An 18,426-nucleotide genomic window follows, 5' to 3' on the forward strand; every position below is an offset into this window, starting at 1 on the left:
AGTGCAAATGAATTATTTTGAATGGAAATATCAGCATTAGTAGTAAATCTGGCAAGGTCATAAACACACAAAAATACTTCTGTTGAGAAGCTTCCACAAGATAAGCAAGCAGATAGTGCTCTGTTGTTGACCAGAACCTGCAACCCTCCCATCACTCTGGAGTTTCCAAAAAAACTTCTCTCTTTAGACATTTCTTTTATTTCAGATGAGCATCCCAGGTTTCCTTCCAAAACCATCGACATTGTAATGTACTGCCAATCAACAGAAACATCTGCAGGGTACAACTTTGCTCTGTCACCTGTCCAACACTGTGGCACATGGCTTGATGCCTCCTTCTTCGGCTACCTTAACTCTTTTATTAGGATCTTTCATTCAACTTTTTGCTGTAAGATATGCACTTTAGGCCTGATGGTTCAAGCACAGACAACAAAAAGGGGCAAACTTGCATATGTTAAACACCAAAATACACCATCAGACATAAAAGATAAAAGGAATGCTATTAAAACAATGGCAATTAAGAAACGGCAGTGGCTTTAATTAGCACCATTTTGAAAAATGTATCATAATTTAGTTTAATGAAGACAGTTTTCTATCTCTTTCCAATAGAACACTAGGGATTCTCCTACATTTTCCTGAAGAGCCCACAGTTTAGGCAGGAAAGTCATCGCTGTGGATTTCTGCTATTCTAAGTGATTCTAACTTTTGATACCAAATAGTATAAGATCCAGACAGTTGGTCTCAGAAGTTGTAAAAATTTAGATAAACAAAAGTAAATGTATTCCTTTGCTTAGTGATTAACATTATCATCAAAATAGGACAAAAAAATAAATGTAAGAAACGCGTTAAAAAGAACAACACAATTTAGTGTTTGTCATTCAAATGCCTGTTAAGCCATAAGAGTGTCACTGCACTGAGGTCCAGGCATGCACCAGGACATATACATCAACAAATAAACGTGGGATTGTGTTTGCTATAACAGAAGAAAAATGCTAAAGTTCCTTCAACAGCGTGACACAGAAAACTAAACATAGGACCACATAATTTCCAAGGAAATATGTGGCCACTCTAAAATAATCTATGCTAGACAGAGGTGCTACTGTGCTTACTAAGTTGCTGTAGGTTTGCTTACACACATACATAGGGTTCCTTGGTCTATTCCTTTGTCCTGAGCTACTGTCTATAGATCAGGTGACTATATTTTTTTGATGCATTCCTTTCTGACGAAGTGCACTCAGACAGATCTTTTGGACATATTTACAGCCAGCAAAAGCACAAAGCCTACAGCCAATAATTTTGGCAGAGAAAGAGAGTAGGAAAAGCTAATAGCCGGACACACGCATCTTACACACAGCACACATCTGTGGATCTCATTTTGTCAGTCTGTTGAGGTGCTGGATTTTCCAGGCAGGCAAAATAATCTTCCTGTGTAAGCTGCAATATAAGCAATCCAGAAGATGGTACTTCATCAGTGACATCAAATCACAGGATTCATCCTGTGTTTGGTCAGGTCCCAGTGTTCCCTCCCTGGACTGAGGGAGATTAAATATGCATTGCTCAAGGGTGTGGCATCATTAGATGCAAATACATGTATAAAAAATACTGATGGTTCTGCTGGCAAGGATCCTGCTGGTTGCATAACTGAATATCCAGGCTGTGTAATATCAGAGTTCAGCAAACAGAAGAATTTATGCTTCCTCCCAGATGAATTTATCCAGACAGAAGAGATTTAGCAAGCTGCTATGTAACAGCCTGATTCATCCTGCCTTTGGCTGATTAAATTCAGAGGCTGATGTAAATTATTCCGTGGAGAAAGTTGTTCGGATTTGGTCTGAGTTGCTGCATCCATGGTAATGCACCAGAACACAGAAATTTTAACTTTGCTCCAGCCAGGTTATGAGGCACAGTATGGCCTGGACTCAGGCTTCCCTATTGAACAGGGTCAGCAATAAACCACTGAATGCGAACAATGGAGAATATCTCGATTTCTCAGGGAATTATTAGAAACTCTTCTCTAATACCCAACGTGTCATGGTGGCAGTCAAGTTCAGTAAAGACTGGTTTCAGATCTTCCTCATTTGACTCTCTTTAGACTCCCAAGTCTCCCGGTGACCTTGGGGAGGGGTAGCTGTGGGATCTTCTGTTTTAACCTGATCAAGAGGTTGACAAATACCCCTTACTCTTTTATATACTTATATTTGTGATAAAATTAATTCCCTTTACTCTGAGACTTTGCTGTTGCCATGAACTCCAGACGGGTCTGAGCTTTACAAAAGAAGAGAAATAGAATATGCAGATAGGCAATGGCTCACTCCTTCAAAGTAGTGTGATACCCCAAAACAGCCTTAACCCCTATCAGTTTCCAGATGGACTTTTAGGATACTAGTTTTGACCCACGATGATCTTTGTTCCTGTGAATTCCATTGTTGGAACACAAGGTGGGTTTTTTCCCTGCTTTCTACTGCCACAGCAGAGAAGCCCAGTAATGCACAGAGGGAGGCATGGGAAGAAGAGAGGCAGGGGTATTCTCCATCTCCCAAATGCACTCCTCCTGCTTCAGCCAAAGAGCTGTAAAGCTTACCACCATAGGTTTGGGCTGGGCTGAAGAACAGAGGAATTCCAGAGGATGGATATATTTTTTGTCAGGACTTCGAGGTTTGCAGAAGCCATAGCAGAAAATTTTAGCTGGGCCCCCCTTTTCATGAAGATAGTTTGTTGCTTTACTGGCGTTTGTTTTTCAGGGGATCCTGGTTTTACTAACCTCTCAAGACGGGACTGACATTTTTTTTTCACTACCACCTTCACCATTCCTGATCCCCTCCTAGACTTGAGAAACTTGAAGTTTGTCTGGAGGATTAAGATTAGAACAACATTTACAACTAGTCTGTCAGCCAGGCCTCCAGCCTGGATTCATTTTATGTGACAAATTTGGATCAATGCTGAACTGCAATAATGGCACAATCATTGCTGGACAAAACCTGGAATCACAAAAATATGAAGACTATAAATGCAATGAAAACAGCCTACACCACTGCTCAGTACCAGCACTAGAAGGTTTTCATATCTGTTGCCTTCTCAGCTCAAGAGCCAACACTGCAAGAGATCCTCCAGAAAGCAGAGAGGTCCACGACCACTTGTAGAGAATAAGAAGTTTGCCCTAAAGTAGAGCTCCTGTACATGATGTGGTGTCACTGCAACACTTCCATGTACAGATAGTAGTTCTTATTTTTTTAGTGGAATTTTGTAATACAAAACAGGTTAATGGTGCACACTTTGAACAATGTTTTTTAGGAGTTATTCAGCTGGTTTTAAGTCTTGTTATTTCATCAAATGCACCCTAGCTGCTAAATCAATGCCATCTACTTTGATGGTAATCACAAAAATGGCCAGAATCATAAAACAAGGTAATATGTTCTCAGACTGAAGAGCCTTCCTCTCCTCTGAAATATGCATCATATCAAGAAGACTTAATGAAGGCTTAGGAGTAGGAAGTGTCAGAGTAACTTTAGGTTCTCAGCCCTGAAATATCATTTCTTGTTCCCAGTGCCAGTAGTTGCAGATTTTATTTTCTGACTTCAAAACAAGCAAAAGCAACAAAATTACTGCTATGCAATGTTCAGAAACTCTCCCTAGCTGGCTGTTGGAAACCAAGGTTGTTGGAGGTTTACAGCATTTCACTGGAAAGTAACAACCTAATAATAAACATTCAGTTGCTAAAGAGATAATCCAATTTCTGCCATTGTCATAACACCACCAAAACTGTGCAAAAACTGTAGTAAAATTGGATAATTTATACTACACTAGAATTTACAGACTAATACAATCAAGGTTTAAAATGCTTGAGTCCTGTTCTGTGGACCCTTTCCTCCCACATGAAGGTGTCCTCTGAGATCAATAACCCCCCTGTGCAGGAATACTTGCCGCTGCTGAGAGGTACCTCTGGGAAAAGGGCAGCAGAAAACCTTGGTTTCATTACAATCCACCTCATGCTCTTCCAGGACACAAACAACAGTTCCACTCCACAGTCCTTTAATTCCCAAGTAAAGATTTCTATGTGAATTTTTATTCAGCTTCCTAGCAGATCTCTGGCTTCTGTATACCAAGAAATTCTTGAGTAATTCAGTTAGATTTGAAAATCTGAAGCAAGTGTACCAAGCAAAATGCTGAGGAACTCACAAACAAAGCATACAGTACCCTACCATCTCCAGCATTAGCTTTTAGAAAGACTTTCCCACGCTATAATCAGGTCAAAAGATTCTGCTTTTGTTGTGTTAGTCACTGCACAAATGTTTGGAAGATACATAAACTGTTTAGTGCATAATAGCTTAATCTTTACAAGGCCAAATTCTTCCCAAGGGTGGAAAAACAAGGACAGCAGTTGGAGTCCCCTCTATGTGGACAGAACAGGCGAATGTAATCCCCAGGCTATAAAGTACAGACAAAGGTTGCTTAGTGTAAAACACATTGCTCCCAGCTTAACAAAGCACTCTAAGGATACACATAACATTAAACTCACAGATACTCCCATTGACTTCAATGGACAACGCCATACTCAGAAACATAACTGGTCCCTTAAAGGTTCTTTTGGTTTGGGACCCCATCACCCTCTCTCTTGCAGGATCAAACCCACAATGTGGTAAACCCACAACTTTCAGCTCCTTTCTTCTCCCTTTTCAATAGTTAAGAGAGTAGCGATAATCTCTGCGAGCACATCTGAGTGCTGCAGACTGTCATCCCCTACAAATACGAAGCACGAATACCTGGTGGCAGAGACACAGCACGTACCTGATCCTTTGCTGGTACCAGCAGTTCTTCAATCATCATGCTGTCTCGGGCATAAGAACTTCTGTTCAGCGTGTAGGACCTATCCGAACTGAAGGAGCGGAGGCTGTTGTATTTACCATTTATCATAGAAAGTGCAGATGACAATGAGATGAACAAAAAATAAAAATAAAAAATTAATACATGCAACTTCCAGGGATAGCATAAGATGGCAAAATATACATAATCTGTGAAATAAATACAAGGGAAAAAATGGAATAATAAGTATTTGACTGTAGTTAAATATCCCCTTCCCTACAATATACATAAACAAAATCACAACAGATGTTTACTGATTTGGCAGCAATGCCGTGGCTTTAGAATAAATCCAGAAAAGTGTATTCAAGTATTTAGATGAACTTTGATAAATGTCTTCACTCCCTAATCCTGAAAGGAGACCCATGCAGGCAGGTCCCGGGAGAGCTGTGGGTAGGTTACAGCGCCTGCCCATATGGCTCAGAAGCCTGCTGAAGCAGGTTTAACTAAGAGCAACTTTTTACGTGTTGTCATTCTCTTTGTGGCCGAACCACTTTTGACTTTGTTATAAACACCCTAGTTATTCCTTTAGTTAGAAAAAAGGATAATAATTTTGAAATGAAAGAAGAAAGAAGATAAATTTGCTTATTGATGATTAAATACAGATTCCAATTCTTTGAGGATTATTTTGTGCATGTTAGACTATTTAGAAGTAACTATGATCACTCTGAATGTGTTGCAATTAAATGAACATAGGAGTGTGTTACACTTAACCCTGGAAGATACATTATGGTATGTGCTAAAAACATGCTGCAGGCCTAGACATGCTTGCTACGTGACAAAAAAAAAAAAGTAGTACAAAAAGTGAATTAATAAAAAGCAACATCCAACAAAATATTACACTTTTGAACTAGCAACACTTTTCAGACTCAAAACTCTACAACTTGTTTCATGCATTTTGTAGTTGTTAATTGAACTTTTCTAGTCCCTTAGCACACGTTCCTCCTTGTGCTGGAAGCAGAACTGGGAACTTAATTACACACTGTAGGCATATGTTAAGCAGACTTTTACATGATAAAGGGCATAAAGAAATCAAGTTCTATTTGTTATAAGAGGGATATTCTCTAGGGCTGAGCCCACCCCCCACCCCAAAATAAAAGCATGTCACTTTCCAATGCTGAATAAAATGAAGATGAGCAATGGCAGCAGCAGAAAGATGTAACACGATGCCATGCCTTCTTACCTGACTTTTGGACTAAAGCAATTTACAGTGGAAAAGAAACAGGAGAAATAGAAAGCAAAGAATCAGACGGGAAAAGCAAGATGTTATGGCTGGATGGCTTATATATTTAATGTGTTTATTTCTTAATGTTACACTCAGAATCAGTAGTAAGATACATCCACAGAATACTTTTTGCTAAATAAAATACTGCACAGGAAAAACGCTGTATTTGTCTCCTCTGAGCATAACATGTGCAATGTAAACAATGAGTTACGCAGCAACAAATAGTAATGGTACTGCTAAAATCAGAAGCATGGGAATATTAGATTTCTCTCAAAGAAAAGATAAAATGAGGTTGAACCCTCAGATCTACCTAACAGATCTTGACTGTGAAATTCTGCTCTCCCCACTTGCACAGTGAGAATTTAGACATGTGCGGGAAGAGTACTGTAATGAATAAAAGGTGTCCTGTAAATCAGTGCCCAGCTCTGTACACCAAGTGCACAGGGAGTGTCCACCATCACCGCAGTACTTCAGACCTGACCAAATCTGATAGTGCTCTATGACAACCTCGCTCACGCCAACTTTGTGTTTAAAAGCAGCATGTCAGCTCTGTTAATTAAGTTTACAAAGACATAAGATTCTCCCTTCAGATCTGTTTTGCTGATATTCTAGCTAATGGACTATTTAAACGCATTTTGGCATTCCTTGTGAATGTATTATGACATAAATACTTATTAACTTACCTAAAAATTGTAACTGAAGCAAAACATGGCTGGGCACTACTAAAGAGCAAATTTGCACTGCATGCTTGCATTTCTAATGCGTCCATAACAAACAAGACTGAAGGGTAGACATCTAAGCTTCACCTTCTGGGAGTTGCCATTCACTGTTAGACAATGAACTCACTTTTTAAAACAGATCTTTAAACTACAGCATAGGAAAAACTCCTCAGGGCTCCAGCTTATGAGGTTTAATTATTAGCTTCAGTACCATTCAACTGTCAGTAAATACATTGCAAATCCACAACTATGGAAGTAATCTCTGCTCATACAGCTTTAATTGTTTTGAGCAACGCACAGTGCAGGCTTTAGCAAGATTCAAAAATGAAATCTAAAATGTTGATCTAGAAACACCCGAGTTGAAATCAACATTAGTCAGATATTATATTAAGTTTACAGTGTTTTATCAGGTTCACAGAAACTTTGGCCTGTTTTCTGTAATGCGTAATCTGTTCCCTGTCAAATGAAACCCTACAACAAATTTAGGGTACACCTGCTTTTTTTTATTTTTGGGAGCATTTTTCTTTAATATTGGCTATCTCAGTTGGATTACTCACTACCCCCTTTAAAGAAATAAAAGCACCGAAATAGCAAAATGATTGTCATTCAGTTTTTCTGGCATTTACATTCTTCAGATAAATTAGTCCATTAAGGAATACTCTAATGTGAGTATCAATTTGACCAGCAGTAGTGAAAAGAAACCTGTTCTTCCTGGCTGTTCTAGGTCAGTTTCTAGACCAGTTGCAAACTGCTAGCAAAGAGCTGCCTTGGAGATGTTCAGAGCATGAGCAGATACCAGAAAAAGTGAACAGTTCGCTTTCAGTATCATCGCCATAAGAAGCCAACATGATTAAAGAATATGAAATAAAACTGCAATGAACATATGCTTTAAAGGCGCAGTATTATCGTAACACGGAAGCACACCCCCTCTACTTTGTTTCGAAAGAGGCTCCAGCTTTGTGTGAAAGAGCACGCTTGATTTGTAAAAACTGGTAACTGTGGTGACACGCAAACATGAGAAACAGCAAATACAATACCTGGCAGAGCGGGCTCCCAGGCTAAAGCCCATGTATCCTTCAGCAGGCAAAGAATCATCTCCCAACTCTTTCAGGTCCTGGGGTCCAAGGTATTTGTCCGTATCACCTGTCATTGCATCCTCACCTGCCAGTACAAAAGCCAGGCTGAAATCAGAAGCTACATGTACCGTAAATGTTTGTGTGCTTCGTAAGTCATGACGCCCTTCTCTGCTCACCAGCAAGGAATCAATCCCGTCACCCCCCCTTTCCCTAAGGCTCTTTCCATGTAGTATGTCAATTATCCACCCTCTGAACGGGCCTGAGAAAATAACTTTATTGGGTGCAAATGTAAGAAGCAAAACTCCACCTTGACGTAAATCCAATAAAGTTATACAAGGGATGACTTTTGCCCAATCGTTAAGCAAGCTAAAGGCTTCTTCTGTACTTTGCACCATTGCACTCACTTTTGCTTTCCTTACCAAAAAGCCCGAGCTGACAAACTAGAGCTAGGTTATTCTGTACGCAAAAAACCCCAAACCACTTGGCTGTGAGAGACAGCCTGGCTGCCCACCAGTACAGAAAAGTGCAGCAAGCTTGAATGGACGCTGGGTAAAAGAAGAGGCCCGCCTTCCACCTTAGGCATTTCTCAGTAACTTTTGCAAGTTTGAATGTGAGAGGGGACTATTTACTTTTTTTTTTTTTCTTTTTTTGTAGGACCTGCTTCACGCTCCCAGGTTGGTTTTCGGAAGGTAAGCGCTTTATGAAGCCTCTTCGCTGCACAGCGAAGGCAGGGCTCAGGCGCAGCCCGGCGGGCCCGAACAAAGCCGTGCGCCAGCCCGGCGCTGCCGCCCGCGGGGCCGGCGGCCAAACCCCGGCGAGCGGTGCGGCTGGCCCCGCGGGAAACGCCAGTCGCGACAGGCCGACACCGACAGAGAAGTGGGTGATTAGGTTTTTTAGAGAAAATGAAAGGAAGGCAGGTTAAATCCTCGAGGAGGAGGCCCGACGCCGCAAAGGGTTAACGAGCAGCTCGCTCTCGCTAGCAGCATTTGCATACCATTACATCATGCAAAACCTACATTCCTGCATTGACAGAGCAAGTCCAAAGTATGCCTTTTGCGGTTGTAGGATTTTTTTTCCCGTTCCCTCAACAACCCAGAGCGGAGAGAGCTCCCGGTAAGCTCGTTACTTGCCGACCTTCACGCTCTCCTCCTTTGTTGTGAGCGCATTTTAGGTGTGTAAAAGTTGCACAAAAGTTGAACAGCGTGTTCTGCAAAGTAAGTGACTCCGCAAGCCCAGCTGTACGTTTCCCACTTTCATTCAAGGAGTTTAGACTAGTTTCCAGTCACTTAACTCAGGAAACCACAGGCGAGCTCCGGTTTTAAACTAACAATCAATTCTAAAAATACCCCTTCAGCTACTGCTTTGCAAACGGCAAACAGACCGACCAACTTTCTCCTCCAGCCCAGCAACAACCAGTATTTTAAGTAACAGTTCAAAAGCTAAAATGTTCATCATATACCAGAAAGCATTCAAAAAACCAGAAACAGAAACATTAGAAATTAAGTTAAACTTTAAAAAGTCTTACTGTTTTGGAAAGCCATTTTCACCAGTCTGGTCTATAAGAATTTTTTCCCTGATGTTTCCAAGAATTCCTATTAGTCCTATTAGTCCTTAAGCAGTGATTTAGAGTTAATCTCCAAACCAGCACAAGCAAACTAATCCCTGTGGGTCATATTCGCTTTCCACACAACAACTGAGATCTTCTTAACATCTTGATCTCTTCGTATGTATTTTAGGACATGTGCATCTCTGTCCCCTCAACTCAGATCACAGTTCTTTGCAAATATGAAACAAAACGAAAGATAATGACTACAGTTAAAAAAAAAATCCCCTTTTAATCACTCTGCAGACATCCCTTTAAAGCTTCTGCTGATTGGATTACAGCCTCCCTTGGCAAGCCTCTTGAACGGTGACATAAATGCAGGCACTCCAGTTATTTGTATGTAAATAGGGGTGCTGCGAGGGTGTAGTTTTTCTGTAACTCGATGCCGGGGCTGAGCAGGGAGCGCGGGGCTGCCGGGCTGCGGGGAAGGGCGCTGCGCTCCGCCCGCCCTCGCCGGGGCTGGGGCTGGGCACCTCCCCCCGCTCCCCGCTCCATCCCCGGGGCACCCCCGCCAGCTGAGCCCCAGCGGCTCCGTGGGTGCCGACGGCGGGGTCTGGGTGCTGCCCCCACTCCCTCTCCGCCCTCCAGCGTGGGGTGCGTGTGTCCAGGGAGAAAATTCAGCTGCTTGAGAAAAAAGGACTGCAGCTGGGGAGGCGACGAAGGGGCCCAGAGAGGGTCAGAGACGCGGGCAACTTTAAGCAGCTGCTAACTGGACCAGCAGCATTTGGAAACTTCTGCCCTTACAACACCTGAAGACGAGCGCTGCGCCACTGTAAGGAACAAACGAGGCATTTTCTTTAGGAGCATCATTTGTCAAAGGCAAGGTGGAGAATGATAAAAAGCTATTCCAGTTGAGCTGCAAAATACATTAGATGTTATCCCGCTCCGCAGCTAATCCAGCCAGAGCAGGATTACGCTGATGAAATGCTCTCATCAAAGGAAAAGCTGCATCTAGGAGTGGTAATTTCAAAGAATTCCAGACATTGTTTTGTGATCGTGGGAGGCTGGAGCAAAATGGGTGGTGCACGTTTCAGCAATCCCGCTCTGTTTAATTAGGTGCCCCAGTCTAATCCTCTGCGTTTCAGGTAACGAGCAGAGTGTTTGCTCACAGCAGACTGTAGTCCTGCAGAGAGAGGTCCCATGGAAGAGTGAAGACAAAATTCATCACTGAACACAAATGACAGAGAAATGCCCAAGAAGTGAGGCACCGATGAAAAAACGCCAAAGAAAGAGAATACTGCATTGCTTTGCTGCAGTTGCCATCCTTCCCTTCATAATATGTTACGTGTTGAAGAAAGATGATGTCCCTGTTAGCAGTGGGCAAACATAGCTATCACAAGTATAGGAAACCGTTCAAAATCCAGGAAAGAATAGCGGCAGTAGGTCAAAGCAAAGGCCCGGCAGTCCTAGTATACCCTGTCTCTGACAGCAGCCACACTTCACAGAAGAATATAAGGACATGAAATAGCAGAAGTCCTCCGGGACATTTTTCAAGCTGGCAATGATATGAGCACACATTTCCTAAAGCCTCAGGAGCTTTGTATGTAGGTATTTTTTTCCCCTTTTTAAATTCTTCCAATTACACTTTGAACTCATGTAAACTTTTTGCATTCCCCACATCACGGATGCGTGCCAAGGAGTCACACAATTCAACTACCTGTTGCAGGAAGAGCAGCCCTTTTAATGTAAGCTGAACCTGCCTCGTGCTGGTTTCACTGATGCCCCCTATTCTTGGACTTCTGGAGAGGCAGCAAGCATTACCGGTCACTTTGCCACCCACTATTTTATACATTCTAGCCTATCCTTTGTTCAGCTTTTTTTTCTGGGATAGACAGTCTTACTCTATTTACTCTTTTCTCCCCAAGAAGCTTTTCTATGCCTCTCATCGCTTTGCCACCTTTTCCCATATTTTCCCTATTTTTCTGGGCCCTCAGCATGTCTCCTACAGCTGGGAATTGCAAGAGTGCTGTGTAGGTGCTCTTTTTAAAGGCCAGTGAGAAATACAGGCTCTCTGGCAGCAGGAGAGAAGGCATCATTGGCCTGGGAAAAGTCCCAAACAAACTTCAATCATAGCCTGGGATCCAAATGGGCATTTATCATTGGTTTTGCTAAAGATCCCTGAAGCTTTTGCCACTCCCTCATCACAGCCTGTCCAGAGCTGCCTGATGGCAGAAGAGGTACAGCCACTGAGAAGAGCAGGACGCTTCTAGTTGTAGCCAAGGTTTTGGTTCCACGCAAGTATGGAGAAAAGCCAATACCAAACCACTGAAACTTTTATGAATCTGTAAAATTTTATGGAGACAAAGAAACTCAGAAAACTCTGAGCATAAAAATATAATAAATCAACTCCTCCTAAATTGATCAGTAACAGACTTTCATGCAAGGGGATGCCCTGACCTGCCTCAAATGCACTTAAACTGCTGTACCTCAGCACCTACTCAGGGATCAGGCCGTGTGCGCTCATGTCCTGTTAGGACATCTGTCTAATCCGCAAGGGACTGATTAGCATGATACTTACTCCTACTGAGAGGACTCTCCATTAAATGGGTTTAAAACAGTGTCCTTATTTACACCCAAAAGTTTGTCATCTACTGAAGACCAAATAAAAAAAAAAGCTCAACAATAAGTGTTTCTTGACAGTGACTGTCTGAATTCTCAACACCTGAACTGTGTTTTGGTTTGGATTTTTTTCCCTTCGCTGCTCACATAGTCTCACCCTTCTTTGTATCAGCTTCCATTGCTTGCTGTCCCTTCACCTCTGGGACGGCAGCGGTAGCTTTGGGGGTGGGGTGGGGGGTGACAGAGCTCATTGCTGAGTTGTGGCAGTTGCTGCAGGGCTTCAGCTTCCTCCACCAGATTAAAGCTCTTGCACCCGCCCGGAGGGATGCTTCGAGGCTGAGCACTCGAGGGGGTTCCTCCAGGCCTTTCACAGACGGCTGGGGTTGTGCTTTAGCACGGCTGGTTCCTGGCTCCCCAGCAGCCCTGTGGCCACGGGGCGCACTGCTGGGGCTCCCAGCAGCGGCACAGGGTGTGGGGTGCGAGCTCACATCTGGAGATGGTAAGAGGAAAGACCTGGTTCTTCCAGTCTCATGTTTCACATTTGTAAGATTTGCGATCTCTTTAAAAATAAAAACAGAGCACATGTTCAGTGTACATCAGAATTGCTCTATATTCTTCTACAAACTTTCTGCTACATATGAAGATGAGCCTTCATTTTTTCCCCACAAAATCATGTTCACATCTTTCAAAAAAAGGGTATTTCTTTTTTGTGGTGTAGCAGTTTCCCAGCACTTAACCTCATTTGGGCAGAATTGCCATAGTCATCTAGGAAAAGGAAGAAAAGGTCTCTCCTCTCAACCAGTCTGACTCCAAACCAAACTTTCCTCAGCTGGGAAGAGAAATTACACAATGTCCATGTAAATACTTATTTAGCGGGCACAGCAAGACATAAGCACAAGGAAACAGTTTCCTGACATTTGCCTCTGAGCTCTGAGACTCTACTTCCCAAGCCTTCAATTTCTCTTATGAGAGAAACCTTGAGGTTTGTGGCATATTGAGAAATCATTAAACAAGTTTCTCTCACTGAAGAGTTTTGGCTGATGACATGAATGTTAGCCAAGTGAGGGAGAGCTTGGATTTAGGTGGTGAATTTGTGCCCTTCTCTCACTTGGAAATCAGCTCCCTGGCTATGAGATTGAGAGTGCATTACCATCTTGAACATATTTATTTCTACTGATGCAAGTGGATGCATTGTGTGTAAATACCCTATCAACATTGAGGAGTTGTGGGGAAGGGCATCAGTATATTGCCTCTACAGATGTGCAAGTCAGGAAAGAGAGACAAGCCAGTGGTTATTACCTCAAAGCCTGTAATTCATCGCATGACTTGCACACTGCAATGCTTCAGCATAGATTAATAAAATACCTATTATTTGATTTGAGAGCTCCCTTTCAGTGTTAGGTTTGAAAATGACCCTGTTATATATAAGCTAGTCTCTTAGCTCCCCTATAACAAGATGGGTGCAGAATAGTCTCTAGGCAAGGAATCGATCATATTACCTGTGTTCTTAATTTTTGGTTTGTTTTTTGTTAAACTGAGAGTTAGTGGCTATAAAAACTTTCCACAGATCTCACACATCCCTGCAGGCTTTGCATTTGGCCTTAACAAATGAACCCGTATATTAAAAGACACATTTTACATCTTTGGTTCTAATATTCAGATTCCGTATAGGAGTGTTTCTCATCCGGACCTCACCACATGCTGTGCAGTGGGATACGGCAATAGTTACTGCTCTATTAGCTAACACTATTATGCATCAGTGTTCCAGTCAGTTAAAACAATACAGTATTTTGAGCAGTACAATAGCCTAAGAGAGTTATTTGTAAAACACAGGTGCAGGGTAAGAACACTATCCATTTGGAACTGCAGCAATGGGAACACAATGACAAACTGAAAACAAACCAAAAGCCTCAATGCATGAATTAAACAAGAACTCCAGACAATGAACTTAGCTAAATAGCTTTTATACCTTACTGCTTAAATGCTATCAAAATTAAAAGTAAATATATCACTAGGGAGGAAGAAAGAAAGATTAACTAAAGAAGCACAAGAAAATTGAACGCAGTCATTTCTTTTCCTACTAGAGAAGAAAAACCTGCAGCTCTAACGTAAGTGAATTGGGACACACAAAAAAGCCTTCAGGACACTGTCATCCTCTTCATCAACTCAAGACCTTCCTGTTTCTGAATGTCACCTGGGAACCTAAGCCTGCCGTGGCCTCTGGAAACCTGCAATTCCTGGTGACACTCGCACGGACTCCTGCACATCCAAACCAGGAGAGGTCTGACCTAACAGGGGATGCTGGTATAGGGGAGGGAAGCAGTTGCCAAAGGAGTTTTAAATACTTGGGCACCGCTAAAGCCATGTCAAGCCTGCCCAGCACCGAGGAGCGAGCTGGGATGGGCAGGCTGCTAGCGCAAATAGCTCAGGAGACTTCTCAGAGGCACTGAAAACAGAGGGCTTTATTGCCACTCTCACAGATTTCACATCACTTTGCGGATGATACAGATGAAATCTCAGCTACAAAGTATTTCCTGAATACTAACAAACACCAACATGTTGAGTCCAATGCAGCATCCTCTTTATTCAGGACAAAAGTAGTCTGATGTGGTTCTACTGAATATCATGACTGAAATAATAAATACTAAAAAAAAAAAAAAAGCAGCCAAACAAAACAAAACAAAACCACCCCAAAACCACACAAAAACCCCTCCACCCTGAAAATACTTCTTTCCAGGCTAAGAGTCCACTATCAACGTAAATCAACAATTTCAGAGCTTAATTCACATCAGAATTTAAAAAAAAACCCCAACAAAATTTCATTTCTTCTACTGTTCACTTTTGCTATCAGTTATTTCTTCCAAAGTGTTTTGATATTTGACCTTTTTGTCCCATATTTTTCAGTTACAATAGTAAAACAATTCTCCACTTTACAAAAGCAGCAGCAAAAGGACGATTTCAGGAAACTGGAGGTAATTTGGTTAAAAAATTGGGAGTAAGAGATTCAGAAAAAGTTAGAGGATTATCAGCAATGGCTCAAAGAATTTTTGAAAGCATTCTTAATTGTAAAGCAGAAATTATTGTTAGTGGGATAATAAGAAAATTATCTGAAAGGATTAATTTTCAGACAGACGAAATAAAAGGAAGAGGCTTAAGTTAAATATCACCGCAATACAAAAATGCACAAATACCTTCTTCAACATCTGACAAATATTCAGCATCACTGAGTATTTCAGGGGCATTGGCTTTACGAACTGCATGATTTAAATAAACAAAATAATTAAATAAAAGCATAGACTATCAATGTGTCAACAAAATAATAAATGTAAAACAATAATGAATGTGCAAAGACCATATCCAACTAATTCTGTTTGCTTGTTTTTTTTTTTTAAACAAACATTTCTTACAACAACAAAAGACTGAAAAATAAGTGAGAGCTTTTTATTTTTTAATACCTTCATCATCAGACATATCAAGAACTTCATTCATGGTTTCCGGTACATTCATTTTGTGCTTTTCTGTAACAGTCTGTCAAAGAAAAAAAATCATTTCAGAGCACAGGCATCATTGTGTTTAGAACTATAATTATTTTAAAAATTAAATGCAAGGTAGGACATTTTTATCTGCAGTTAGCAAAACAAGATTTAGGTTTTTTAGCTTCTTATTCACTTTCCTTTTTATAGATGCATTGAACTATACATTAAAAAAGACTATATGAAATAATACAGAAATAGGCAATATTATATTTGTATTTTAAACTATACTCAAATTTTCACAGCAGAAAAAGCATGAGCTGAAAGCCTAGAAGATGATGATATCAAAAGAAAAAACAAGTACACTGAAAAGAGTTTCATGTCAAGGGTTTTAATAAAAACTTTAAATAGTTGTCTAAATTTTGAGCAGGAATATGTCATCTCTATTTAAACAAAACTTTCTGAGGGAAGTATTTCTCCTTTGTCATTAGAAAAATGCTGCAATTTGGGAGCAGGCTTAATCTATGTGAATTTTTTCAGAGGTGCCTCAGCATGAATTGTGTGTTTTTCCCACAAATGAGAACAATTGTAACCACATGCAGGCTAAATGATACCCCTTAAGGAATTTGTGCATGCAAGACACTCAGAAGTGGTTGGTTGATTTTCATCCTGATGTTTATATTGATTCAGACTCAAAGACCAATATAAAAAAAAAATTAGAAGCAGAAAAAAAAAAAAGTTATGAATGCCTGAAATCTGTTCCTAGAATACCTGTGTATCCCACAAATGGCACACACATGCACATAGCACTTTCCAGCTGGGGTACAGCACAACAAGCACTGGTAAAGTTTTAGGTCACACAGGAGACCCTGCAGAGTTACCACTCAAGGAATGCAGTGGAATTAAAAAAAACAAAACAAAACAAAAACAACCCCAAAACCCCCAAAAACAAACACCACAAGCCCCACACCAAAAACCACTTCCATCTTTATGGGGTTTTTATATCTCATTGTTTTCAACCACCATTACTTCTCATCCTTCATATACAAATAAGAAATCATTAACAAGTTCAGGATGACAAAATAGCTTTTCCATTTTCATTTATTTTAAAATATTTCAGTTTTTCTCCAGTCTCATGAATACTCATTTGGCAGTTCATGTTTCTTGGGCTACTGCCATCAGTTGATACAGGCAGAAGAGCTCCTGCATGCTCAAACATCACAAAACTTATAAAAAGCCTCACACTTATTTCATTTTGTGGGAATTACTTGCAAAGCTTTTTAACATATTGCTGTTAAACTAGCAAAATCACAGGACTTTTTTTTTCAGGCACTACTGGATTTTTTTATTGGTGTTTGAGTATAAATTGTAGTAAAACTAGCTATGTTCATCCCTGGTTTCATTAAATTTACCTTTGGGAGTTGTTTAGCCACAAGGCTCAAAAAATAAGTCTCAGCAGTCAAACTGAGTTTTTAAGACCCTCAGTTGTAAATCAGATTTCATGTCTAGACTCCCAAAGTCTGACAATCACATACTTGTGACTGATAAGCAGCATATTCTGATTTTAATGGAAATTATTTCTGGGCTTCTCTCGAGAGTAGGTATTTGGGGTAGTATAGGCCTTTCAGCATCTAACATTTTTTCTAGCACAATTCACAGCCTGACCCACCATCTCTCTACTTTTCTTCATCTACAGAACAGAAATGATCAGTCACCTTATGCAGCACAAACTCCCCCAGCTTCTTGGTTCTACAAGCTAAGAATGATCTTGTGATATTGGGAGTTCTTAGCATAAAAATGTTTTACTTTTCCTGGAGCTACCTAGTTGTATGCTACACAATCGTCCAAATTTATGCTACCCCGTATAATCTTCTCCATCAAATTTTTCAGGTTGTGGAAAACTATTTTGGAATCTTTCTAGAGAGAAATGTGTTCCTGATAAAACCTAGAAAGAAGCTGTAACAAAAATTCGTTATTATTTTCTGGCATATTCTTTTATATTTTATTGTTCTGAAATTTGTCTCATGTGGTGGATTTTCTGTAAGCTACTGAATTATAGATCACAGCCAGGAAAGTCACAGGAAGAAAAGGCACATGCAGTAGCAGAGCTAAAATCTGCCTGTCATCCCAAATGCTCATCGTATTGCAACCACCTGCTTGCGCTGATAGACCACACAAATGGGTGATGACAAAACATGGAACACACAGTAACTGTTTTCCATCTCTGATATGCCTAAAAATACATAAGTGCACATACTTCTCTTTTTCTTTTTAATCAGAAAAAAAAGTTGCAGAAAGGAAAAAGCAAATTTGCAGCCAATGCTCTAATTTATGTTCTTAAGACCCAATTTTGGCTTTACTACTATGGGGGTGCATGGAGGCTCCTCACCTCAAAAAACTGTTTTCTTCATAGAGCAATTTGGCAAAACGTTAATGAACAAAATATCTTTCTGAGAAATATTTTGGATTCTGTGAATCACCATTTTTCTCATAGCAGGTAATATTTGACCATTGCTAGTCCCTTTAATCTCTCCCGGCTAATGCTGCAATAAGCCTTCCTGAGAGGCAAGACAGACAAGCTGGAGTTCATGTATATGTCGGTGAATGGGTATCTTGAGTTGCAGGAGCTGACTGTGGCTGCTTGCAGAAGACAGCCTTTCACCATCTTTCAGAAGACGCCAGAAACTACGTAATGAGGTGCTTTTAAGTAAATTCCAACCACTTTTTAGATCGGAATAGGTTCTCTTAGGCCAAATACAAGCCATTATACAGCAGTCCCTTGGCAAACGCTCTCAAAAGGCAGAAGCAGCTTCTGTTTACACAAGTCTGTAGGAATGTCTTTTCAACTACAAACTAGCCAGTATTTGTGTGGTTTGTGCCCTAAACAGCAAGATATGCGGAAAAACATGGCAGCTAC

At 40.8% G+C, this 18,426-nt stretch overlaps 1 protein-coding gene across 1 annotated transcript in view; it reads right to left on the bottom strand.

Annotated features, from left to right (window-relative positions):
• Positions 1–18,426, bottom strand: part of ANK3 (ankyrin 3) — a 213,935-nt gene that overhangs the window by 68,041 nt on the left and 127,468 nt on the right. Inside the window, exons 22-25 of the mRNA XM_075505280.1 lie at positions 15,492–15,564; positions 15,228–15,290; positions 7,836–7,959; positions 4,783–4,885 (exon numbers count right to left, since the gene is read on the bottom strand). Coding sequence (XP_075361395.1) covers positions 4,783–4,885; positions 7,836–7,959; positions 15,228–15,290; positions 15,492–15,564 — 363 coding nt within the window. The remainder of the gene's footprint in view (positions 1–4,782; positions 4,886–7,835; positions 7,960–15,227; positions 15,291–15,491; positions 15,565–18,426) is intronic.

Source organism: Mycteria americana, chromosome 6 (genome assembly GCF_035582795.1).
Source record: "Mycteria americana isolate JAX WOST 10 ecotype Jacksonville Zoo and Gardens chromosome 6, USCA_MyAme_1.0, whole genome shotgun sequence".
NCBI lineage: Eukaryota > Metazoa > Chordata > Aves > Ciconiiformes > Ciconiidae > Mycteria > Mycteria americana.